The sequence below is a fragment of the Prionailurus viverrinus genome, chromosome E3 (assembly GCF_022837055.1).
Source record: "Prionailurus viverrinus isolate Anna chromosome E3, UM_Priviv_1.0, whole genome shotgun sequence".
In the NCBI taxonomy this organism is placed as follows: Eukaryota; Metazoa; Chordata; class Mammalia; order Carnivora; family Felidae; genus Prionailurus; species Prionailurus viverrinus.
The window spans coordinates 11,232,532-11,259,801 of record NC_062576.1 but is presented as its reverse complement, the minus strand read 5'-3'; the positions used below and the strand labels follow the sequence as shown (position 1 = coordinate 11,259,801).

Genomic DNA, 27,270 nt, shown 5'->3' with positions numbered 1-27,270 from the left:
TCCCTCCACAGACCCCCTGGGAGTGGAGAAGGAGTTAGTTTGAAGATGTAGGAACGAGTTTAATCCAAGGCACTGCTGTTTCAACCATACCTCAACTCTTTACTGCAAAGAATAGGAAAAAAAAGAGAGGAGAAAAGAACCCTACGTATTGCTCTCTGCACCCTTTACTTTATTAGGAGGAAAGAAAAGCCTCTTAGGGATCGTCCTGCAAGCAGATTACAAAGTGCTCCAAGAACACCACATGGACCGTTGGGAAATTCTGAATAGGAACAGTTCTGAAATTTACAAGAGGCAGCTCTTCACACCTAAGCCCAGTTTTGTAAAAACTCACTTGCATAAAAACGAACTGTAAATTGAAGAATCATCAGAAACCTACCCCAGGGTGGCCTTACCTTCCACAGTGACCTCAATTTCAGGAACTTTTGAATTACTCCCAGGGCTTCGTGGTCTTTTTGGGGACTGCAAGGCTGTAAAACAAGCACACTATTACTTCTGTGTACTGTAAACAAAACAAAACAAAACAAAACAAATAAAAAACGTTGAAAAAAAAATTTAAAAACAAAACAAAACAAAACAAAACAAAACAGAACAAAACAAACAAAAAACAACCCAGAAGCAGAGTGCGCCAAACACCCAGGCGCCTGGGTGGCTCAGTCAGTTAAGCGTCCGGCTTCGGCTCAGGTCACAATCTCACCATTCGTGAGTTCGAGCCCCGTGTCGGGCTGTGTGCTTACAGCTCGGAACCTGAAGCCTGCATCGGATTCTGTGTGTCCCTCTCTCTCTCTCTCTCTGCTCCTCCCCTGCTCACACTCTCTCTCTCTCAAAAATAAACATAAAAAAAGAAAAATTAAAAGAAAAAAGCAGAAAGAAAGCAGAGTATTAAAATTTATACAGTCTGGATTTTTTGGAGGAAACCGAAAGGATTCAATTGGAAGTTTAATCCTCCACATGAGTCTCAACAAAGCTGTGGACACGTGAATGAAGGCGGACTGCAAACATGAAATTTTCAACAAAATGTTAAAAAAAGAAAAAGGGGTGGTGGTAGTTATGAGGGGTCCATTACATAAAACACCAAGCAAACAAACAAACTGAAAGCCCCAAAAAGATACTGGCCAATGATTCCGTGTGACTTAGGTCATGTCGATAAAGAATGTTTTAATGCACTGAGGTTAATAAAGAGTATATATCATGTCTTACCTTTAGTGTTTATTTTGCTAGCCATTCCCGGAGGCAAATAGGAGATAACTAGTTCAGGTCTAGAAAGAAAACCAAGAAACATTACAAGAGCCAGGACACTACACTGGTCTTCACAGACCGTAAGCATCATCATGACCAGAGATTCTGTTACTAAAGGCCATCATCATGTAATACACAATTAATTCTGTGTATTACAGAATTAATTACCCCCCCTCCCACGGTAATCTGCTACTTGGTTTTATGAAGAATAAATGACTTCTTTCCTGAAAATGAAAATCACTAACACCAGTTTAGTTGCTGCAACAGTGGAAATTCTGCAGACGTGTAAGTAAGGAACATAATTGTGGGAATTCAGCTGCGCACAAGCTTAATGAGGAATAACGGAGCAGAGAAAAATCTGACTCTTCACCCTCTACTCAGCATTTAGGAATGCTCAAGAGTCAGCACAGCGTCTCTGCCCAAGCTGAACACCACCCCTGCGAGGCAGGTGTTAGCATTCTCCTTGTACTGACGGAGATCAAGTACAGGTTAAGGGATGTGCAAAGGCAGCGGCCAATGCCAGGACCACAGCTCAGAGCTGTGTCTTCCCATCACGGACTACAAAGCCTTAGGGGTCGCCTGTAGCCAGAAAAAACTTTAAATAGAAACAGAACGTTACTGTTTTAATTCCAGGAATGACTACAGTGGCAAATCGAACTTACTTTTTAACAACAAACTTGATTTTATTACTCCCACGGACAATCCTTTCAAGTCGTGGGATTCCAAACCAGGTAGGGCTTCGGAAGGGAATTCCTTCTGGCAAGCCTTCTACATAAAGGAACTCGGGGTTTGATTCAAACACAGGGTATGGTACTTTTACTGCCTCTGTGAGTCCAAGAGCTTGAGCTGCAGGTGAGGAGAACATAACGTGTGGAAGGTAACATTTTACAGACATTCTTTTATTTTTGTCTGCAATCTTAATAATAAGCTTTTTAAATAATAAAAACCCTTCTTATCTTATCAAGGTATATTTGACATATAACATTATACTAATTTCAGATGTACAACAGAATGATTGGTATTTGTACAAACTGCAAAATGATCACAAGAAGTCGAGCTAACATCCTGGCATTCTCAAATGTGTTATGCAAAAATTCCCTACCACCTAGCAATCTCCGCTCACCATTATCTTTTTGTAAGGGGGAGCCTCCACTCAATTATTGGAAGCATTTTGCGTAGTGTACCGTGCAAAACTGAAGAATGGGCCTAACAAATAAGTACTTGTAAAAAGAACATTCTAGCCAAAGTGATCTCTGTGCTCTGTGCAGAAACGAACTACGGGCCATTTCATGCCCAAAGAGACAAGTGGCCGTTGAAAGACAAGAGCCGTATGCGGTGCACCTAAGCAGAGCTCATCATGTTAGATCAGAGGCAGAGGCGGCAGATTCCAGATCCAGGCCACAGAACGTTCACACCAGGTACAAAAATGACAGGTGGGAAGGCCCCAGGGACACTGCTGTCACTCCCACTCCTTACTTCCTTTTCCATGACAGACACACACCCAATCAACTGAAACACTCCTGCTGAATCAGCTAGCTGTCACCAAATCTAAGCTGAAACAAACGAGACTTATTTGCCGCCTGTGTGTGGTAGCCGGACTCGAAGTGCAGACGGTGGGGCGGAGATCCCCCCTGCGCCCCAGCTTCTCCCCACCACACACCACACAACTGAATCCAAGAGAAATAAAGTAAGGTGCTCAGGGTAAGGAGCAGACATCAACTAAAACCCAGTTTCTGGGACCTTCCTTCCGTAGGTTCTGTAGTGCTATCATTCATTCAGAACCTGCCTTTCATTTAGGTTTCTAAGCTAAGACATAATCACTGGGTTTTACTTACCAAATTTCAAATTAAAAATCTCCTCCACTTGCTTCCGTAGCTTGGTAATTCTGACATTCCAATCTTCTTTGACTAGAAAGCAAAAATAAACGTAATTAACAATGTTTCCTTCTTGGTGTGGACACACAACTAGGTTGGATGCCACTCTTCTCAGTGATGTTCTTTTTTACATTTTTTTTTTAACATTTATTTATTTTTGAGACAGGGAGAGACAGAGCATGAATGGGAGAGGGTCAAAGAGAGGGAGACACAGAATCTGAAACAGGCTCCAGGCTCCGAGCTGTCACCACAGAGCCCGATGCGGGGCTCGAACTCACAAACCGTGAGATCATGACCTGAGCCGAAGTCGGAAGCTTACGCGACTGAGCCACCCAGGCGCCCCAGTGATGTTCTTTTTTAAAAGACTGAGATGTATCTCATACACAACACAGTGGCAGTTTAAGGAGCACAATCCAGTGACACTCTTCATTTGATTTCGTTTACAAACAAAAACTTTGGGTCTTAAGGAGAAAAAGGATTCCCTGCACCTGTCAAATAGCAGAACTTCAGGAAGATGGAATTCAAGTATCGGTTCACACTGTCAACAAAGAACGTGCCGGCAAGATTGCTCTCGGCGAGTGCTTTACAAGTGGCTCCTCCGTGGAGACCCAGCACAGGATCCTGACAGGTCAAGGAGGACCAGCTGGTACAGAGCCAGGCTTCCCATGCCGGGTTCAACCACAACAGCTTCAATTACATTTGCTTTCTATACAGACATCCTTGTGTTATCAAACGGATGTGTGGCTAGAAATCCGTAGAAAGCAAAACTTCATTATTCACAGAAATGAATGGTAGGAATACACGTTAAAGGGATTAGGTAGATGTCACTAAACACTCACATCTATAATCTGGTTTATTTCTTTACCCCTGTTTACAAGACAACCATCCCCTTAAAAATTTTTTTTTGGGGCGCCTGGGTGGCGCAGTCGGTTAAGCGTCCGACTTCAGCCAGGTCACGATCTCGCGGTCCGTGAGTTCGAGCCCCGCGTCGGGCTCTGGGCTGATGGCTCGGAGCCTGGAGCCTGTTTCCGATTCTGTGTCTCCCTCTCTCACTGACCCTCCCCCATTCATGCTCTGTCTCTCTCTGTCCCAAAAATAAATAAACATTGAAAAAAAAAAAACATTAAAAAAAAAATTTTTTTTTGTTTTTAATTTTTATTTTAAGTAGGCTCCACACCCAACCTGGGGCTCAAGAGTCACACCCTCTACCGACTGAGCCAGCCAAGTGCCAGGACAACCATCCCCTTTTAAATGTAAATAAAAATACAGGGAAATGGGCCATTATGGAAGACACATAGGTCACTTACTTGAACAGACACTCAGGGCTTATTTGCTGGAGCTGTGGATGGAGAGGGCCTTGGAGGCACTGTTAGGTGATGGGAGAGGCTGGACAAATAAAGGAGGGAAGGAGAGAGAGAGAGAGAGAGAGACAGACAGACAGACAGACAGACAGACAGGGGTGGGAAGGCAGAGAGCAAGGATCACATTCGGCGTGGAAGGGGTCTAGGGGTCTGTGTCTTCGGACAAAGGCAGTGGGAGATGCTGGGCAAGTTCTGGAAATGCTAGTAAAGGTCGGTGGTTTCGGAAAACCTTGCAACACACTGTTCACTCTTACTGTAGAAGTACTTTAAAACTGTTCCTTTAAACGAAATCCTAGCATCTCAAGGGTTTACTATGGTGTGCCTCAACCGTTCAGCCGGAGGACGTACGTTTGGTACAAACCAAATTTGAAATATTACTACAAAGACATCCAGACTCCCCTTCTCCAAGGTCAAGGGCTTCTGCTCACCTACCCAGTTCCTGCCTCACCCAACACCTCCTTAGAACAGCTGGTACCTGCCATTGTAATGCAAGAAGATGTCTGAGCTACTTCGGGAATCAAGTGACGCTTCCTGTTCTGCCCCTTCAAAGCTCAGTTACCTGGCTAACTCCAAGACTTTCTCATGTGTGCCACTATGCAAATCTTTTACCAAACGGAGGGCAGAGTGTCTCCACAGCGTATTTAAGCCTACAGCTTTCACCGAATTGTGTGTCATTCCAAGAATTAAGTCGACCTCTTGAACGGCAGAACTAAATTCTGTCGTGCAGTGAGACTTGAGCTGGGCCAGCAAGAGACTAGTGCCTGGTTCACTGGCAGACATTTGCCAACTTTAACTCTTGCCAAGATCACCTATGAATGGTGGAAGGCCAAGTATTATTAATGATTCAGATTACCAAGATTTTTCTTTCGATGACGGGCTTTTCGGCTATCTATGTCAGAAGACAACAGATCAAGTACTGCTAAAAACGGGACCTCTCAATCTGTGGCGCCGGGCACGTATCGAACATCCTCAGGTTTGCAGTCACGATCAGAATTATTAAGGAGTGATCACATTGGGGCGCCTGGGTGGCTCAGTCGGTTAAGCGTCTGACTTCAGCTCAGGTCATGATCTCGCAGGCCGTGAGTTCGACCCCACATCGAGCTCTGTGCTGACGGCTCAGAGCCTGGAGCCTGCTTCCGATTCTGTGTCTCCCTCTCTCTCGGCCCCTCCCCCGCTCGCACTCTGTCTCTGTCTCTCAAAAAGAAATAAATGTTAAAAAAAAAAAAAAAGTGATCACGTTAATCACAACCTTGAATTGACATCTGCCTGGAGAAACGAAGACTCATATAGAGACTTCCATCGTATTCATGCTAATCCACGTTAATCCGGTTCGACCCTGGGGAATACTTTCTTTCCATTACTTCCCTCAGCAAAAGTCTAAGTCATCTCCAATCTTCAGGTCATTACCAATACTGTCTCTTTGCCTAAATCAACAGCATGCTGAGGAGGTCGTCATGTGGATTCTTGATGCTCAACTGATCACACTGTTTCCCCCGCAGGATTTGGGGCACAGGAGAATTCTGTTTCCCTTGTACAGTATTTCTCAATCCCTTTGCATGTGGTTATAAACACAAATGACTTTACAACATAGCCGGCTTACTGGCTGACCTTCACCAGCTGCCCCCAGGTACTCTCAGAGCTGAGGGATCAGTATGTTGACCTTTATTTTTTAATTAATTAATTGTTTTAAAATATTTTTATTTTTAACTAAACTCCACACCCAAAGTGGGACTTGAACTCACAACCCCAAGATCAAGAGTCACAGGCTCCACCGACTGAGCCAGCCAGGCGCCCCTGAAGGATCTGTAGTTTAGTACAGGTATCTTGTATACCACAGCATGTATGGTAAATACCGCAATATTTACCAGAACAATTAGCTGGCCAAGTTCAGAAACGGCCACTAGTTCTTGGCAACAGAAGTTTGTAATGCTGTAGAAGACGTGCAGGCTGGGGTCACTTTTCCTGGCCTTATGCAGCAGCCAACAAAAAGATGGCAAAGAAATAAAGGCTGCCTTATAGCTCCAATGGAGAAAAGAAAACCATTCACACAGCTGAGCCGGAGAGCCCACAGTTCTGCTGGGCTACGGGGTCATGCAGCTGCTGCGATCACAGCCGTGCCGTTAGGACAACAGGCTGCGCGAATAAAGACGAAGGCTGGGATCTGCACGGTCGGCCGCACCGGCCACACGTGGCAGCCAAGCACTTGAAATGTGGCCGCTGTGGTGAGATGCACTCCCAGTGCAACGTATGCGCCAGAGATTCGCCTGGTCGTGTGTTTACCCACACGGGTCGGGCTACCAGAAACGCCAGAATGACACACGTCACATCCGGCCACCAGAAAATTCAAAATGACACACGTGGCTTCATCTGTGAGGCACATTATACGTCTACTGAACCCCACTGATCTAAACACACCGCCGAACTCCCTGAGTTTGTGCTGATAAATCAAGAGGACAGTGAGTGTCAAGTGTCCACGTATGATTGGGGGGGGGGGGGGGGGACAAGTACATCACTTTAAAAGATCGTCAAAAAGCTTAAAAAACACTGATCCAGTTTTTACAAGGGATTCACAACTATCTTACCTGGGGTATTCGTTCTTGGCTGAGTGACTTCAGTAGTGCTGTGAGTCAGAAGCTCCGGTCTGTAAGAATGCGGCGGAAGTTAGTAACAGGAGCGCGGGAACACCCTGAAGGCCCTCCCCACGCGGCTGTGCACTGCCAACGATTTCCAACATGGATCATCCCGCCTTCATTTCCAGTGGGGGAAAAATCGTTCTGAGGATGCGATCATTTTGAAAACAGCAATTTGCACAGCTTCAGGTTTACAACCTGTGTGTCTTCAAAGGCATTAGGTACTCAACCTTGCAAAAACAGTTGGCTTTTGGCCCCAAACAGTTCAACCTGCCATTTCTAAAACCTCAGAGGAATGCCCTCCTAATAAAGCTCGAAATACCTATGTGTGTTGTCCTAAAGATCCCTCTCCCCGACACGGTGCGACCCAGTGATCACGTAGACAAATGCACGGGCCGCAGAGAGTAAGCCAGACCTATGGATTCTACCCCTATCGCACCCTTCTGTAGTAAAGACAGCCCTTCTGTATCCTCTCCCTGCCCCCCAATCATCCATTCTGCTACCTTCAAAATCAAGCCAGAAGAATCCTTTTAAAATGCAAATCCAAATTATTATTTTTATTTACAGTAATTTTATTTAAATGTATATTTATTTTTGAGAGAGAGGGAAACACAAGAGTGTGTGTGTTGGAGCAAACATGACTGGGGGAAGGGCAGAGAGAGACAGAGGATCCAAAGCAGGCTCTGTGCTGACAGCTCAGAGCCGGATGCGTGGCTCAAATCCACAAGCCGAGAGATCATGACCTGAGTTGAAGTCAGATGCTTAACCAACTGAGCCACCCATGTGCCCTCACCATTTTTATTTTTACAGGAAGCTCTACACCCAACGCTGGGCTTGAACTCACAAGTCTAAGATCAAGAGCTGCACGCTATATTGACTGAGCCTCCCGCAGGAACCCCTCCAAATTATTTTAAGTGGAACTGGCTTTAAAACCTTTCAATTACTCCGCTGACAGTGTAGGACAGAAGGCCTTCATCCGCGCACCCACGTCAGCCTGGCTTACCATGCCACACCCACAAGGCACCACCACGTCCACCCAGAATGGTGCGGTTACGTGACACTTCCCTTCTCTACTTTTATTGTTTCCTTCATTTGAAGCCCCCTTTCCACTGCTGTTCGTGCACAACTGCCCGACCTCCCCGCCACCCTTACCTCCTCCCCCACAGCACCTAGTAACACCTTATTGCATGTATCTCTAAAGTAAGCCTCCCGAGGACGGGCTTCCTGCTGGGCCTGGTTTTGTCTCTCTGGTGCCTGGTACTAAATAAACACCTGCATAAGGAATGAATCTACCCGAACACACCTGAAGTTTTAATACGGAGAGTAAGTGCAACCGAGAGGAACAGAAGACCCGCTTTCATCAAATTTATACATCTTTTCTTAAGGACAGCATTACATTTGTTTCTGGAGATCATTATCTTACCTTTTGATAACAAACTTAATTCGATTGCCCACTTGAATGATTTTCTCCAGCCTTGGGATTCCGTACCATGAGGGACTTCTGAAAGGAATGTTTTCGGGCAGTCCTTCCACGTAGAGGTCATTAGGATGTGCTTCGAACTTCTGGTAAGGTACGGCCTTGGCCTCCGTGCTCCCCAGCGCTTCCGCTTTACACAGGAAAACACAACGCGGGAGACTAAGTTTCTGTTGAAATCACACTGGAGTACAATCCTAAGCAAGGTACGGGTCAACTTTTTGAAAGGGCTGGAAACACACCCAAGAAATGCTGAAACATACCCAAGTCAGCACATGCAAGCTGTAAGTGGCCCGTCATCACGAGGTCACTTTTGGTGGAGTTGAGTCCTGAATCTAAGACAACTTTTATAGTGCCACGGTCTCATAAACCAACTGTCAATATTGAGAAATAAAAGGATAAGAATACTACCACAGAGGACAAAGAATGTAACTCAAATACTACTTTTCCCAATATTTACAGGGAGGCTTTTGCTACTTCATGCTTTGTGCAGGTGATAATCCGTTCACTGGCTCCCTCACACAAAGTGATTTCAGGCTATACTGTTACTTGTACTGCAACCATGAGACCGATGTCCTTTACCCCTTAAACCACACGAGTGTGGCATTTTAAAAGGAAATAACTTCCACAAAGAATTCATGGAATGGGAAATAAAAACAGTAAGCAGAGATTGGTTTACATTAAAAGAAGCGTTACCAACCAAAGCTAATGCACGAATCTTGCTTAGATCCAGATTCAACAAAAACTTTTAAAGGTACTTTCCGGATGAATGAGGGAATTCGAAAAAGGGCTGGACAGGAGTGGGTACAAAGAACGGCTAGTTGTGTCAGGTGTGACAGTGACGCCGTGGCTGTGTTAAGAAAATGAAAGCACTACTCAGGGAGGCACACTGAACACAACATGAATGGCACAGGGCCTGGGACTTGCTTTATAATATTCTTACAAAGGAAAGACAGGCAAAGATGAGCAGTGTGGAAAAATCTCAACGATCAATGAATCTGAAAAATAGGTATATAGGAACGCAACGCACAGTTTTTCTACTTTTGAATAGGTATAGAATTGTAATTTTAAAATATAAAATGAAATTTCTAATCTCTGCTCTGAAAACACATCTGAACAGAGCTCTAAAAAAAGGTCTTCTCCTTCCTTGTTTCATTAGCACCAAATCAGAAGGGCTCAAGTATAGGCTCTCTCTCTCTCTCTCTCTCTTTTTTTAAATATTTATTTTTGAGAAAGAGAGAGCGAGAGAGAGAGCACGTGCATGCAAGCTGGGGAGGGGCAGAGAGAGGGAGGTAGAAGGGTGTGAAGCAGGCTCCATGCTGTCAGCACAGAGCCTCATGTGGGGCTTGAGCTCACAAACCGTGAGATCATAAACTGATCCAAAGCCGGACACTTAACTGACCGAGCCACCCGGGTGCCCTTAGACCTCTTTGATATAAAAGCAAAGCATGTATATTTGAAAAACCACACGCAGTGTAACAAAAATCATGACTGTTAAAAGAAACATTCCTTTAAGAAACATGGTAAAGTCTTTCACACCGCACCTGGGAGAGATCTATAATGTGATGTGTAAAACAATAATTATTTGGTGAAGCACATTAGCGAAAAAAGAAAAAAAAGAAAAAGAATATAATCATAATTCTAACAAACTTCCTATGAAACAAAAAAGAGTCAACTGCTGGAGTGGAGCCAGGAAGAGCAGGAGTTTTGGGGAAAGGGGAAGAAGGGCAGCTGCACTGGCTGGTCATCAGTGAGGCTTCCCCTACAGAAAAGAACAATCCGCCTGTCTGCCTGTTGCCCCCTTTCCCACAGGCCACTCAACACCTTCTTGCATATGAAACGTTCATGTGTTGCTCTGCGGTGCATCTTCCCTCATCCGGGGGACGGGCACTGCCTCCTGCCCCGCTGGGTTGTCGGCACCTGCAGTGTGGGCGATCATGGATGCCAAATGCCTAAAACTGATTATGCTGCTGGGGCAGGGAAACTTTCAAGACTTAGGATGCTTGATACTTCTGGAAAATGTAAGCTTTCCTCTTTTCCCTTCAGGAACCTTAAAGAAAGCAGCAAATCTCTCTAAAGTAGCTACAGTCCCAGACTCACCCAAGGCCGCGAGCAAAAACAAAACCAGCTAGACTTTTACTGTTTATACTACGACAACACATAAGCTCTTACCTATTTTCTTAGGTCTGACACAATGCCAAAATATTTTCCACCGGCCACTGTTCATGGGAGTACATGGGCTCGTCAACAGCCTCCTCCTTCCACGAGGCTTGCTTGGTAAGCATCAGTGGTGCTAAGAGGTTTGGCCGACTGCTTTCCCGAGCTCAACTTCCAGAAGCACACACCAGGGCAAAATTTAAGCCTGTTTGTGCAGATACTCATGAACTATACTGACACTATGATAGCTTCTCTAATGATGAACAATGTTCTTCACCTGATTCATTTTACTAAATGCCTTGGAAATACACTGATTTTTTTTTTTTATTAAAAAAATTTTTTTTGACGTTTTATTTATTTTTGAGAGACAGAGTGTGAGCAGGGAGGGGAGGAGCAGAGAGAGAGAAGGAGACACAGAAACTGAAGTAGGCTCCAGGCTCTGAGCTGTCAGCACAGAGCCCGACGCAGGGCTGGAACCCAAGGACGATGAGACCATAATCTGAGCCAAAATCAGATGCTTAACTGACTGAGCCACCCAGGTGCCCCAGAAATATACCAATTTTTAAAGTGGTTAAGATTCCTTAGTTTCTAGCTCATTAGCTGATTTCCAACCAGCTGATTTCTAAGAGGAGAGAACGTGTCACTGAGGTCCTGTATTCATACTGCGTAGTCCAGAACACAGATGAGGAGGAAAAACTTAAAATCTGGACTTCCACAACGCCTTCAATTCTCAGGCAAACAGCAAGTATATGGATCCTGCACATGACACTACTCAGGGACCCGAGTTTGTAGCTGCCATCTGAGCTGCACCTACAGGCTGGTTTATTGGGTCCTTTAAGACCCGGTGCCAGGAGCCCCTCTCGGAACCCGCAGGGCAAACGAGAATCCTTACCCAGGAGTCTTGGCTTTTTTGTGGTAGAACTCAAAAGTTCTACCGCCGCTGTCCTGAGGCCTGTGCCAGCCACCCCCGCCCTCCCCCCGCTGCGGTCTTCCCAGTGCAGGCCAGCCGGGTCCTCCCGCACGTCTGCGGGTCTTGTCAGGGAGTCCAACGTGCACTACATGACCGAGAGGCTCGGTGATTTCTCATGGCTCTAGCCACACTTCAGTGAGACCGACCCGTCCACCCAGAAATCTGTGCTCCAGCACCACGCACAGTTCCAGCAGATGAGACACGGGGGTCCTGGCTGTCATTACCTAGCATGTGGTAGCGGGAGGCAGAAGACAACCACTAGGCGCTGTGCGGAGAGAAAACGCGACAAGGTGTGGGGTATGGCAGACAGGTGACCCAGCAAAGACCCCACCAGAGCGGCCACACTGAAACGGAGAGGCACGGAAAGATCTGAGGTAGCAGCAGTGCAACCCTCCCCAGGAGGACGTGACCTTGGAAAAATAAAGGACAGGGAGATGGTCATTACGGCTGGTAGGAAGTGAGCAAGTGGGCCAGTACCATGAGGCGACATCAGAAGACGGGGTGGGGGGGTGGGGGGGGGGTGGCCATGACCAGGGACTGAGAAGCTTATTCCAAGAACAAAGGAAGGCCACCGAATGGAAAACAGGGAAGGGACAGGCTTCCATTTTTTGTTTGCGAGGAGATTAAAATCTAGCTGCTTGGTGGCCCTGGCTTTCCCAGCAGTGAGGGACAGCAGCCGAGAAAGAGAGGGTATGGATCTGGGGTGGGCTGAAGGTACGTACAGTCAGCAGGAGGCCTGTAACCATCAAGAAATCCAGGGTCACTCCTAGGGGTTTGGCCCGGGCAATGGAGGGACAGGATGGGGGAAAGGAACATATTATGGGGGAGGGGGCACATCAAAGGCTCTGATTAGGATGTGTGATGTCTGCAGAGATATCAAACAGGCAGATAAAAATAAAGGTGTCTGGTGTTAGATGGAGTTTCCAGGGCTAGAAGCTTAACCAGGGTATAGACAATCTATAATGTGTAAGACCCCGAGACAGAGGGATTACCTGTAGAGAAAGCAAAGCAGGAAAAGAGAAGGAGGGCTCAGGACTCAGCTGCCAGGCAGCTCTCCAAGATGTGAACACTGAACTAAGGGGAGGTATCATCATGAGTGAAAAGGACAGCGGCCACTGAGACAGGAAGATAGCAACAGTCAACAAGGTTGGAAACGATCCATATAAATAGTTTAAATCGGTTAACAAAAGAAAAGGAAGAAACACAGCCACTGAAGGCCGCTGAGAGGCGGGACAGAGCAGGGGAGAGCAATCCTAGGGAACCAAAGATGCCACGTGTGACAAAGCAACCCAAGGGCCAGCGTTTCGGGATGCAAGCCAGCAAGGCCGGGAAACAAGCTGAAAACGGTGTGGGTCACTCCGCGGTTTCCGATACCCAGCCCCTCGGTGACAGACTGTGACCGAAGGCCTCCTTTCCTACGAAGAGTCACAGCAAGTGCTGCTCAGGATCTGCTGAAAAAGGACTTCAAGGCTGCGAGATCCCCTGCACTGTATCAGCTCCCTACGTGCAGGAGTCCCTCCCCCCCCCCCCGCCGAAAGAGCTCCCGGGGCTTTCGGCGCACTGTCCTCTCCTCTGTGCTGAAACCTTTTTACGATTAATGTATGCTACTCACCAATTAAGAAAAGTAGAGGGGAGTCATATTCACTGTTTTACTTTCTTAAAGCAAAACTGGGAAAACGTATTCAGTAATACAGTTTAGTCACGGGGAAAATGAGACTTACCAAATTTTTTGCAGAAAAGCTGGTCTACCATCTTTCGTAATTTAGTGATTCTGGCATACCACTCTTCCTTCACTGTAAGAGGAACAGACACACAAGTGTCCTCAGACTGATGGAATCACTAAGCCGGCTTAACTAAATATTATGGTTATAACTTAGGCAGTACTACTACTCTGTTTGAAGAGTTTCTTTTTTTAACTTGTTAATTTTATTTCAAGTAGGCTCCGTACCCAATGTGGGGCTCGAACTCACAACCCCGAGTTCAAGAGCTGCTTGCCCCACGGACTAAGCCGGCCAGGCCTCCCTGTTCGAAGATTATTTCTGAGATCTCAGAAAGTGTTTCTTAAAAACAGTGCTGACACTGAATAAAAAGAGTAAGAACAACTCAAACAATGAAAAAATGGAAATGAATCACTGAAGAGTAATTTTACACGGGTACTCTCGAGGGTCATGAACACAACTAGGAAACATCCGAGTTCAGCTCACTCCAGAACAGCCTACAGGTGAGCTGCACGACGATACGTGTAGGGATAGGATAAGACTAAACACAGGATGCAATCTTTCCGTTACATCAGCTGGGAGTGACGGGACTTGCGGTTTTACATCCCCACCCCCTGGCCCTCCAGAGCCAAAGGAAGAGGACCAACTACACTTGTACTGCCCCCGAAACACGGCGCACCAACTTCAGTGACAATACCCGTGGCCCTGTGCTCTAAGAAGTAAACCCTTTCATGAGACGTGTGTGGTGACGAGTGAGGATTCAGCCGACCCACACAGACCTGGGCAACGACACACCGTCCGGAACACCGTGCCAGGTAACATGTTCACATCTCGCAAGTAGACCGGGCACTGCTCCTTTGGTCTACCTGGTGTGGGGTGTCCGCCCTTATTTATAACAGATCGTTAGGAACAAAATGAGGGGATTCTTCTAGGGAGCAGAGAGCAGTATTTTGATACCGTGCATTTCTTGTATATAATGTTCTGAGTTGACACGGCTTTTTAAAAAAAGCAATCTCCACACCCAACGTGGGGCTTGAACTCAAGACCCGGAGATCAAGAGTGTCAGGCTCCACTGACCGAGCCAGCCGGGTGCCCTGATCTGACACACGGGTTGAAACAAGACTGGAGACCTACCTCCTGAAGCGGGTTTATCAAGCTGTAAGTCTTCACGTGTTGAATTCAGAAGTTCGTGTCTGAAAGGTGAGGAAAAAGTACTAAGTATTTACCAGGCAATATTTGGCAAAAACAGTAACTACTAGCACTTATTTGATATCCAGTCGTGAAGGCCAGTTTTAAAAAGAAGAGACAATCTGGGCTCTTGAGCACAATTAAACCTTAATTTCCGGAGATTTCCAGAGAGTAACAAAACAAAATGGAAATTGCAAATTGTTTCATAAGGTGCTTCTTGGACCATGTGTCCTTCATTCACTTCATGACCCAAAGGGATCTTATAAAAAGCGTTACCACCAAAAGAAGCGAACATAAAAACTTTAAGTGAGATCCTTTAATTTTACATTATATTCAAGACTCACTCAGTTCAACGTATCAATAATTGGTTATAAGGATACTAAATATATTTTAGTACTAACATTTGCGAGACAGATTATAAGTTTTTTGGGGTTTGGTTTTCTTTTTGGTAATTACAAAAACCTCCCAGGAAATAATTTCTAGATCACAGAATTCCCATAATCCAACTTATATATTCAATCATTCCATTTTGATGTAATGGTCGAAAGTCTAGTGTTGCTAGTGGGGGGATTGGGAACTGGCTCAGGTATCAGCAGGACCACGCCTATTTTAACAACCATCTCAGAAATGCTGCAAAGTAGCACAGGACAGAGTCAATAGTGCATATATAATATTTAAATAACATTAGTGACCTATAAACAAAACATCTGCTAAACTCTATAGAAATACCCTTCTAAATAAACAAAAGACTTTACATATATCAAGACTAACCACAGTAACCGTTAGGGAAAGGCTCATTTAAGAAGTCCCTTCCAAATGTGGAGGATGGCCTGCCATGAAGGAATATACTGAACGGACTCGAAACAGGATGCGGGCAGCATAGAGCATCCCGTGATAAGCCTGCATTAACATTAAACATCCAAACATAGTTCTGTACACTTTAAGGTTAGCAAATGAGAGCAATACCTAATAAAATAATTTGCCTGTGTTCTTTAAATAGTGTTACTTAAACACAGATTCAAAACCTCTAACGTTAGAAACAACCCAATAAAATGACAGTACAAAAGAGTTCTTAAAACTTCAAACTTCTCTATGTATCAACATCCAGGGGGAAGGGGACGCCTGTTTATGGTTCTTGGCCAGGGTCAGGACTGTAGCGTTTACAGGGCCGCCATCTGGTTTATAATTCAGTTTCTGGAGTCTACTGCATCTTGAAACTACAATGTACTTGAAGGAAAACTAACGGTTAGCAACAAGTTCCTCTCTGAGGAGGACAGCTCACTTATGATCTCGCGGTGCCTCTTGGGTCTTTTCCATCCTTCGTTAAATCTCAAAAGCGGTCATCCCCTCACTGAACACCGAGAGGCCAGCATGCTTGGTTGTCATCTCTGACACTTTTTCAACAGTACCAGTGTTCCCAATGTAATGAAGCTGGACACGTCTACCAACAATACTATTATCCCACTCCTTTTATTCACTTTACCGTTTATAGTTCAAGCTACTCAGGAAAAAGTTTCAAACTCAGTTATAATATGCACGCAAATTCAAAAAGACTCACTTCCAATAGAAGGACTTAAAATGAAAGCCAAGTCTTCCAAAAGAAGCGAACCCAGCGGCCCTCCCTGGGGCAGGAGTACCTCTTGGTCTAAACCCATAACAGCTTCTTTCTCGTGCCTGTACCTGGTTGAAGAATAAGTACTTGACAGAATTCCAACCAGAGAAAATAAGGCCACCTTCCAAGAGAAACACAGGTAGTTACTGTCTCTTCCCCATACACTGCCTGGCTGTCAGGCCTAGATTACTGCATCCCGTTCACGGCTGCTCTAAGGAAACGATCAGCCCAAGGAAGGAAGAATCTGGTGAGAGCTCCAAGTACCACTTTTAACCATCCTACCTCTGACCTCCTCATGAGGCGAGAGAAGCATCGTTAACTGTATCAGGTTGACTGACTTAGGGATTTCTGTCCCTTACTGCTGCAGATCCTAACTGCTACCCCACCTCTCCCATGTCAAAAAGTCTCTCTTTCCTTTCACAAATGCTTGGCAAGTTTGGCTGGCTCCCATCATTTGCACTTAGAAAACAGGGAGAATGGCTTGACAGCGTTAATATCCATTACTGCGTAAAGCAAGCTTACCATCACTGTGACGGTTCATTCTTTATGAATAACCTGGTCTTATTCTCTAAAACCTAGTGATTTTTTTCCCTTATCCTTAGGGCACTAGGACATCATGAGGTGTGGCAAGGTATATAGCTTTCTTTGTCTCATGCTTAGCCCGCTCTGTAATTTTTACAGGCTCGGAAAATAACGGTCATTCATTTTTGATACTTCTAAGTCGGATGTCACTAGATAAAGACTCAACATTTTCACGTCTCATACATACAGCTTTTACAATTTACAGGACTAACCAGCATCCAGCCTTTTAAGTGAAAACTTATATTGTAGCAGTTATATTTTATAATTTCCGAAAAACTATTCTCCAACCGTTCCCCTTTATAAATACATGTAGTACTTGCTTCATGGATGTAACAGGAAGTTTCCATCTTTCTTCATTGGCTGAAATCTGTTGCAAATGTCCTCAGTTTTGTAAACCTTTCACTTTAATCTTAACAGAATCCCAGCGGAAACTATGAGTGTGTCATGTCGCTGCCAGTTTTATTTATTTTTTTTTTTTTAATTTTTTTTTTCAACGTTTATTTATTTTTGGGACAGAGAGAGACAGAGCATGAACGGGCGAGGGGCAGAGAGAGAGGGAGACACAGAATCGGAAACAGGCTCCAGGCTCCGGGCCATCAGCCCAGAGCCCGACGCGGGGCTCGAACTCACAGACCGCGAGATCGTGACCTGGCTGAAGCCGGACGCTTAACCGACTGCGCCACCCAGGTGCCCCTGCTGCCAGTTTTAAACGCAAGCATTTACGTTCCCAATCACAACTGCTGCACTGACGCTTTTATAAGAGCTCCTTATTGGACCCTTTATGCCAGGCCTTAGGGAATTTATAGCATTCTGCTACCTTAGGCTTTTTTCCCATTCTTCCATGGTTTCACGTATTTTTTTTTTTATTATTATTTTTTTTTTTTCAACGTTTATTTATTTTTGGGACAGAGAGAGACAGAGCATGAACGAGGGAGGGGCAGAGAGAGAGGGAGACACAGAATCGGAAACAGGCTCCAGGCTCTGAGCCATCAGCCCAGAGCCCGACGCGGGGCTCGAACTCATGGACCGTGAGATCGTGACCTGGCTGAAGTCGAACGCTTAACCGACTGCGCCCCCCAGGCGCCCCCCCCTTTTTTTTTATTTTATTTTTTTTTTTTTGGGTTTCACGTATTTTTAATTTTATAACTTACATGCATTTCCACATATGCTTTTAAAAATTCAGATCTAGGGGCACCTGGGTGGCTCAGTTAGTTAAGCATCTGACATGGGCTCAGGTCGTGATCTCACAGCTCGAAGGCTCGTGAGTCTGAGCCCCACATTGGGCTCTGTGCTGATAGCTTGGAGCCTGGAGCCTGCTTCGGATTCTGTGTCTCCCTTTCTCTCTCTGCATCCCCTGCCCCCAACTCACACTCTCTCTCTCTCTCTCTGAAATAAACATTACAAAAAAATTTTTTTTAATTCAAATCTAAAATCAAGACACTGTTTTACTGATACTGGTTGGTACTGCATTACTTTTTATATTATAGTGATTCCTTTACTTAGCAGCAAACTGGAAAAAGAACATGACGGCTATGTGGGAATCACGTACAGGCAGGTATTCATGTCCCAAGAGCCAACTCTGGGCATGACCACGAAAATCTTGTCCACAGACACATTCAAAAGTGGTAAATGAAACAATATATAACTCAATCTAATTAAGATATAGCCCTAGAGATTGATGAATGTTTGGTAACAATATAGAAAGATGCACTAAAGAACAAAGATGAGAGTCCAGAGTCTTACTTCTTAATCACAAAACGAATCCTTTCCTTTGCAAGTAATATCCTCTCAAGGCGAGGAATTCCATAAGTAGACGGTCTCCTAAAAGGAATTCCTTCCGGAAGTCCTTCTACATAAAGATCTTCAACGTGTGACTGGAAAAGAGGGTACGGGATCGTCACAGGACCTTTGGCTTTTATAGCTTGAGCTTTAAGGATAAAAAGAGAAAGGAAAAATCATTCAATGACAAGGATTAACCACAGATTGTACAACAGAATAAATGAACACGTACTGCTCTGGACGTTTTATAGCTTTATCTTTACTTCTGCTTACTGTAACTGAATCATCACAAGAAAAATAGTACAAAAGAACTAAAAGAGAAAGAACACCAAAGGTGCCGGTACTCTAACCCAATCTGCAATCAAATAGTGGATTATTCTGAGTCATGTAGATGCAGCCAGATGTCCTACTGAAACCTGAACCACCCATGAGCCACAAAAACACGTTGGTAAACATCAGCTAACACATACAGTAAAAATTTTCAACAATAAACATCAGTGTAAGAAAAGAGTTTTTAATGAAATAACTCACGCAGAGGATTTTTTTAACTGGAAAGCTTCTGCCAAGATTGATTTATCCAAAGGTAAAATAATATAGCAGCTACAGGTCAAAAAAGCACGGAGACTCTTAGGAATCAAATAGAAGGAGAAAGACCTTGGTGATTCCATCAAACAAACTGCAAAGGATCAGGTTTTCTAAACAGCAGGGTAGCGTTTCCAGGCGTGATGGTGGAACTGATATTAAGACCATGCTTTCCTCTCACCCAACTCCCCGTTTTGAAATTTTTTTTTTTCAAGTAAGCTTTATGACCAAGGTGGGGCTCGAACTCACGATCCCAAGATCAAGAATGGCGCGCTCTACTGAATGAGCCAGCCAGGCACCCCCTCAATTCCCCATTTTGAAATACAGCCTTGTTAGAGCTAAAATGACATGATGTCCGGGACACCGCAGGTTTAAAATATTAAAACAGGCTTGCATCAGAAAGAGATGGGACAGGAGAGAGCAGACAAGGAAAATACTTGAATCTGGGTGGTGGATACTTAGAGGGTCTTAACATCATTTACATTCTTTTTGTTTGGAAATTTCCAGAATAAAAAGATTTAGAAAAGCATCAGGTGAGCTCATCCACAACACAGGCACATTGGTCGACAGTATTAAAACTTTCACAGCTAAACTTTTTTTTTTTTTAATTTTTTTTTAACGTTTATTTATTTTTGAGACAGAGAGAGACAGAGCATGAACGGGGGAGGGTCAGAGAGAGAGGGAGACACAGAATCGGAAACAGGCTCCAGGCTCTGAGCTGTCAGCACAGAGCCTGACGCGGGGCTCAAACTCACGGACCGTGAGATCATGACCTGAGCCAAAGTCAGATGCTTAACCGACTGAGCCACCCAGGCGCCCCACAGCTAAACCTTTTGATATGGAGTCAAACGCCAAGTGTCCTATGAGTGCAGAGCAGACACGCATCGCTGTTCTCACAAAGGCTTCTACTTCGTTCACGAACACAGCGGAGTCACAGAAAAAGTCTTCTAGCGAGTGTGCGCCGTAAGAACAGCAGAGCCGCTAAGGACGCGGCGAAAAGGCTCCAAGTCCCCAAAGGAAAATGACTTCTGTGCACTCCCTTTCTTCCTTCTCCTCCCGCAGGAATCCCCCTCAGCAGAACAGCTGCTCTTTTTTCCTAGTAATTGATGTGAAATTCGTCTGTTTGCTGAACATTAATACTTGTACTTGAGTTTCACATTCACCACGGTACACGTTAATACGGAGTCACGGTTAATATCCTTTGTTTACACCGTGCACCCGAAAATCCTGTTCCCACAGAACAAGGAAAATATCTTTCCTTGGGGCGATTACCATTAAAACGGTTTCAAATTGTAAAATGTGAATACCGCGCCTCTCATCTCATAATGGCTGGTAAGCATTATTTTCTCATATGCAAACTAACGAAATGAATCACCATCACAACAAAAGCAAAAACATAATTTGTGCTTCTCTTTGTGAGATTTATAAAACTGTTATGACAGTAAATTCTTCTTCCTCGAAACAGGACTGCGTTAAGTCTATAATAACAAGGCTATAAACAGCGAGCACCTTCTGTGTACTTACACACCACTTACAGGAAGCTCTTTACACCCACTACGCTGTCTGTCTCCTCACATCTTCCCAGCACATCTACGCTCTCCTGACCGTTTCACAGGAGAGGAAGGACAGCAAGGCTCGGAGAGGATGAAGGGGAACGGCCAAGCCTTCTGTCCCAGGGCCCGGGACCTCAGCAGCGCTGGACAGTGCTTAATGTAGAATGAACTAGGGGAGTCTCTGCTCTGGAGTGGATCGATTAAAACCACAGGCAAAAAGCTACGGCTTCTGGAGAGGGAGAACTACTAACAGAACCTGGAGGAAATAAGTGAATGCATTAAGGGCAAGTGACTGAATTTGCTACTGAATTTCCTCTCATTCTAAATCTTCGCTGACAGGTCAGCTGTCATCCATGAAAAGGATACAGGAGCTATTATTTCAAGTTTAGTAAAGTCAATAATGTCAGTGTAGTTTATCATGTAAGACATTCACCCGAAGCAATTCAGTGATACCGGAGAGCACCCTAAAAATAGGATTTTCAAGTTAAAAAATTCAATATATTGACCCATTTAAAGACTGTCAGTGAACTGCAAAGTAAAGAATCCTCCAAATAAAAACACAGCAGAACAGCTGATACTCCCCAGCGATGGTTGCTATTTTTAGGTGAGAATTTAATATATGCCGACCAGTAATAACACTGGTTGGTCACTAAAGATAGATGGAGGATAGAATACGAAAAGAAGAGGAGAATGTGAGACCTAACTTAAACAATTATGCATCAATAGCAGAGCAAACAAGGACATCTAGTTGAATACTGGACTTAACACAGTGGATTAAGAAAGACTATGACTGAGGAATTTTATCTTCAATGAGCTGTCCAGGGTGCAACAAATGTGTACGTGAACTCCCAAACGCGCAAGCAGAAGGATTACAGGAAATGCTGGCTGATAACCACAGAAACAAAACTTTCCCTAGGCTTCCTAGTGACAAGCTCTGTAACATCTGGACGGACCCTACCCATGACCTTGCGACGGACACATGTGCAAGTAAGGCACACTTCACTGGGAGAAGCGGCCTTTCGTACACGGACTGGTTGAAAAGTAACCCCATTATTAAAATGCTTTTCAACAAACTACTCAAGAATTTTTGAGTTCAGACTTACCATATTTTCTTTCAAACAACTCTTCCACTTGTTTACGAAGATCAGTAATTCGAGCATTCCACTTCTCTGAAAAATTGGGAGTCACAGTTACATCTCAATGAGGAATCCCCGTTGGGGGCACTGCTGTGTTCAGATGAGCCAACACCTAATGACTTATTTTCTACATCATACGTTCAAATTAATTTTTTTCTAAATTTTCCCCCAACGTTTATTTATTTATTTTGAGAGAGGGAGACAGAGACAGACACAGAGACAGAGTGCGGGGGAGGGGCAGAGAGCAGGGGAGACACCGAATCTGAAGGAGGCTCCAGGCTCTGAGCTGTCAGCATAGAGCCCGACGTGGGACTCAAACCCACGAACCGCGAGATCATGACCTGAGCCGAAGTTGAACACCTAACTGACTGAGCCACCCAAGCACCTCCCCTAATTTTTTATTACATAATCTCTACGGCCAATGTGGGACTCGAACTCACAACCCTGAAATCCAGCGTCACACACTGCACCGAATGAGGTGGCCAGGTAACTCCAGTCCTAATTGCTAATAATCCAACTGCATCTATATAATTTTACTGCTTTCTTAAGAACTTTTCCCTTTTTTGTGGTTCTTAGAATTGGTCCAATAAGAGATTTTAAGAGATGGTTTACAGTTTATTTTTGAAACACTTCTTACTGAATACCTCTTTTTAGCCTGGTAATTTCTGAAAAGCAGGACAGAAAAGACCAGTCCAATTAAACACTGTACGGTGGAGGCAGAAAAGAGGGAGGGCTCCAAGGTCGCTCAGGAAACCTTCTAAAACATGTCTAAGTTGTGTGGAAATAAGTATCTACGTACAGTTGCAACCTAAACTAGAGTGCCATGTAAACTTACTACTATCTATATAAATTCAATTTAAATCCGGTATTTAGGACTATGACAAATTAAAATACTAAAATGCTATTTAAAAAATGGAGACGTTCAATGTTTTAACTATACATTTTAAAGCAACCCCCTTCCCCCCAAAAAGAAAGGCTAGAACTCAGGAACAGAAAGCATTTGGAAGGACAGAGAACAAAGGGGCCTGTATTTGACCCAGAACCTACCGAAGTTGAACTCCCTCACTTTCCGCTTCCCAGCATTGGCAGGCTCCGTGACTGGTGGCTGGGGCGGCTCGCTGCTCTTTGGTCTCTTGGTAGGTGGAGAGTAATCATCATCTTGAAAAAGAAAACCGTCATCACTGGAGGAACAGTCTAAGTGAGTTAGGGCCACCGTCTGCTCAATACTCAACATTCAAAAGGATGGGGGGAGGGGGCTTTACACGCGCGCGTAGCAGCAGCCATCAGTATGGTCCCTCTCGGCCTATTCCTTCCCAGGCGCACCTGCAGGTTCCCTACTCTTGGGTGATGTGCTCAGGTGAACATTCCTCACTTTCCTTGGCCTTACTTCATTTTCTTTCGTTTGCTCTCTTCAAATCACATCCTCATAAATCTCCCTTCTCCCCTAACTCCTCTCGGTTCCTAGGATTACAGTTTCTTTGAAGCCTTTCAAGAAAAAGATTTTGATAGACACAGATACCTACAATTATACAAATACATAAGAAAAAGGGGAGGAAATATATAGCTTGAAGAGAAAAATGCTCCAGCTTACACAAAATCCAGGCATGCATAAACAGGGAGGGCGGATACTACACGTCGGACACTTTGAACAAACACAAAACTTACAGAATTAATGAAACAGGGCGGCTACGTTATCTGTGAAACAGATAATACTGACTGAGTGAAGACAAAACCTAGCAGAAATGAGCAATCAGAGATTTCAGTACGGAACGTGGCCTACTTAAGATGTTTGTAGACGTTTGTAGCGTGAGTTCATGCCAACCTCTTCACGGACAGGTCTGCAGCTCAACTCTGCTAGGACTTCAGCTAGTACGTGAATTAAGGACATCGGAATAAAGTAAGAGCTGTCAACGTCATCTTTTCTCTAGCCCCTGAAAATGTCACGTGGCACAGTACTAAGAGTTATGCTCAAAGCTCATCCGTAAATTACTAAAAACCTCACTCTGAGAAATCCATACTGGAAACTACATATGGGGTAGAGTACACAGTAGCCACTGTGTTAAAGGCCGCCACCAAAAGATGCCACGCAGGTAAGACAGGTCCCCTTTTAGGTCTTTCTCACTGTCGCCTGACAGTTCCAAGACACCGGCTCAGGGAAAGCTAAGTAACCATGTAACAGCACTCGCCAAAGCAGCCGAGATCAGATTCCAACCGGAACTCACACCAGCAGACTAATGCGTTACTCTCGCAGAGGCAACAAGAAATCCAAATCTGGCCAAACATACGACGTTGCCTGGGACAGCCACATGTAACTTTTATGTCCTTGGTATGTACATTTAACGTGCAAGGGGAAATTTGACCGAACCTAAAATACTTGTATGTCGGTCCCATCACAGCAGCAGAGAGCACAATCAGACGCTGTCCCCCTGGTTCGTGCACTCTGGGTTCTTCCTCTAATGCCAACCAATATTCCAGTAACCTGAAATCATTTACTGATTATTTTATCCAATAGGAGAAAAAGTCACCAATGTCACCAATACCAGATCAAGTCACATCAGGACCCATTTATGAGCTGGGAAAGACCAAGATGCTACGTTTAGGGGATGCTACTTGAGGGAAATGTTATCAGATGAACGATTTACGACACTGTAACTTCCAGGTGCTAACTGCCACTGTAGAAACCCATGTTCAAATCCAGAACAAAAGGAAACCTACCATAAAAGATTTCAAAGTTACAAACTACTGGTAAAATAAAACTAGCCCGTGTCATCTGGACTTATTTAATTACTACAAGGATTAGTGGTCAAACGGCTATAAAAATGGTCAAGAGGCTATAAAAGACTGTCAAGTAATTAAATTCAACCTAAAAAGCCACATTTGGGAAAACATACTGAAAAAAACCACCCCATCTTTTTCAACTCCCAGTTTTAGAAACCTAAGTATATTTTGATGCTAGTTGGTGTAAGGTAAAACAAAAGACATTCGTTTCACCTAGGAATAGTGTCAAACCATTTTATCTTAATTTTTAAGTAATCTCTATGCCCCTCATGGGGCTCAAACTCATGACCCCTCAGGATCAAGGGTGGCAAGCTCTAAGAACTAAGCCAGCCAGGCACCCAAGTGTCAAAGCATTTTAAATGCGTCATGTTAACATTTCTTTAAAAACATTAAGCAATGACATTAAAAACAAAAGGACTGTCCCTGTAGGCTAATGTAACCTAACTATTTCTACAGTCATCATTTGAGCTGACTGTTAACCGAATTACATAAAATGAAAACTGAAAGAGCATAAAAAAAAAAAACAAAAAAACCAAAAACCAAAAAAACCTGAGAGCTGGAGGGTGGTAATGAACGATCCCAGCAATCTATTATATTGATCTCTACTACAAACTCTTTGAAATGGAGGCCAAGGGGAAAGGGCACAAGAGCGTTGTCAAAACCCCTTGAATCAGTTTATTTTAGACCATAAAAGAGTTCATAGGATAAACATATTTTATAAACGCAACCTCATTAACCATCAAGACAAAAAAAAAAGAACAAAGACAAATCTAGGGGAATATTTTCGAACCAGACAAATGAGGGAACAGATTGGAACATATTAAAAAGTGGTATCTCATTTCTTTCTCTCCAGCCAGAAATAATGACGTTCAACCTATACATGTGAACAAATGCAGAGAGATGGATTTAATTATTTGCGATAATAAAATATATTACCACACATTCTAGTAAAAGACTATCCCATTTCATAATCACTTTTGGGGTGTTTTGTATTATGTGACACGTGGAACAAAATCAAAAGATCAGCTACGAACTTGCCCGTATCTCCCGTGGTCTTCTCCGCTCTTTGCTACAAAAAAACCTGTAATTTCTTTTGCGAAGAGCATGAGAAAATGTTATTCTTGACCTCGAAATCCTTTCCACAAAGGATCAAAATTACCTACTTCTCTGCAGGAAAAATACCAAATAGAGCTCTAAATGTTTGCCTCTATCTTCTAACCAGGCCCCGCAGAGAGAACGCTGGCGTCCTAATTATCGTGGTTATTTCCCACATTATAATGCGGGAGCAACCAATTTTGTGTTAAAAGACACATAAGTTCAGGGAGCTTCAAATTCAAGCCCAAACTGAAAAGGTTTACTTCATCGATACTAAAAGCTTGTAAGATAAATTTCAAAATATTTTAATGTGAAAAGGTTGCTATGCGCGAGTATTTAGGCGCCATGTTGCCAGTACTAACACAAGCACCCACCACATCTTGAAAAAAGGCAGCGACGGTCCCAGGACTCAATACTTATATTTAGAAGCACCCCCCCCGCCCCCCCCCCCCGTCTCTTTTTTGCAACCTATTTACAAACACACCTAGGGATAATACAGACTTCTGAGATCAAATGTATTATGGCATTCTTAAAGCTGAATGCATTAATAGAACATGAAACAAATTTTCTGATACTCTTATGTGCAACATACTCAAATGCTAATGTTTTCATCATACAATGTGATAGCTATGTTTTAAGAATTGAAATAAACTAGGCACTGTATCCCCTTCCAAATCAGGCAGAGCCGTTAAGAATTACATTACCCGTTTCAAATTAATGGATACCAGTTTTCACCCATGGACCCAGGTCCCAACTCCTCTAAAATTCTAATCTCTACATAAATAACTGCAATTTCATTAAGTGACTCTTTAGCAGTTACAAAAGTGAAAACACAAACATTTCAAATACTAACCTCCTCAATCATCCAGACGCCATGAACGTGCCAGGAACGTTTGCACGATCAGCACAGCAAGTAAACACTGACGAACAGCAAAGCCTACGGGCTCCACTTTCAGGACACGCCCGGAATTCACCCACTTTTACCTCCACTGCCACCTTCCTGTTCCCAGACAGCCAGCCAGCCCTGGGTGGCTACCTACAACAGCCTGCTAAGCCGGTTTTCCGGCTTCGGCTCTGGCCTGCTCTCGGTCTCTCACAAAGGAGCACAAAGCAGCGTTGTATCTTCAAAGTGAAGGACAGAACGTCTGGCCCAGAACCCTCCAGGTGGACCTGCCTATCTCATTCACCCCTCAGTCCTTGGCACCTATGCGGCTGGGGCACATACAAGCCGCCTGGTAGCCACAGAAGGACGAAATGAGTACTTGAGCAGTGGAGTCCTAATTACAAGCGGTAGCCCAAAATTTACGAAGGTCCTACACATGAATATCACAGAAAAGGATACCAACAGAGGACGACGAGTAATCCGGCTGCTGAAGCTCTAAAACTGTTCTCCAATTACAGTCCGTGTGGGACTACATTCCTGGGTTGAAATATTTATGTGTACGTTTCCATGTACATGAGAAATAAAATTGAGTATTTCAAACACAGTTTTACTGAAGAAGATGAAGGATTAATTTCTAAGTGAATCTCTTTACAATCACCTTA

At 44.2% G+C, this 27,270-nt stretch overlaps 1 protein-coding gene across 6 annotated transcripts in view; it reads right to left on the bottom strand.

Annotated features, from left to right (window-relative positions):
* Positions 1-27,270, bottom strand: part of GTF2I (general transcription factor IIi) — a 109,648-nt gene that overhangs the window by 15,777 nt on the left and 66,601 nt on the right. For all 6 annotated transcript variants that reach the window (XM_047838491.1, XM_047838493.1, XM_047838488.1 and 3 more), the window contains 11 exons: positions 22,900-23,010; positions 21,820-21,885; positions 18,546-18,729; positions 14,555-14,613; positions 13,424-13,495; positions 8,525-8,708; positions 7,054-7,112; positions 3,072-3,143; positions 1,899-2,082; positions 1,198-1,256; positions 393-467 (listed from right to left, as the gene is read on the bottom strand). In XM_047838491.1, the coding sequence (XP_047694447.1) occupies positions 393-467; positions 1,198-1,256; positions 1,899-2,082; positions 3,072-3,143; positions 7,054-7,112; positions 8,525-8,708; positions 13,424-13,495; positions 14,555-14,613; positions 18,546-18,729; positions 21,820-21,885; positions 22,900-23,010 (1,125 nt within the window). The remainder of the gene's footprint in view (positions 1-392; positions 468-1,197; positions 1,257-1,898; positions 2,083-3,071; positions 3,144-7,053; positions 7,113-8,524; positions 8,709-13,423; positions 13,496-14,554; positions 14,614-18,545; positions 18,730-21,819; positions 21,886-22,899; positions 23,011-27,270) is intronic.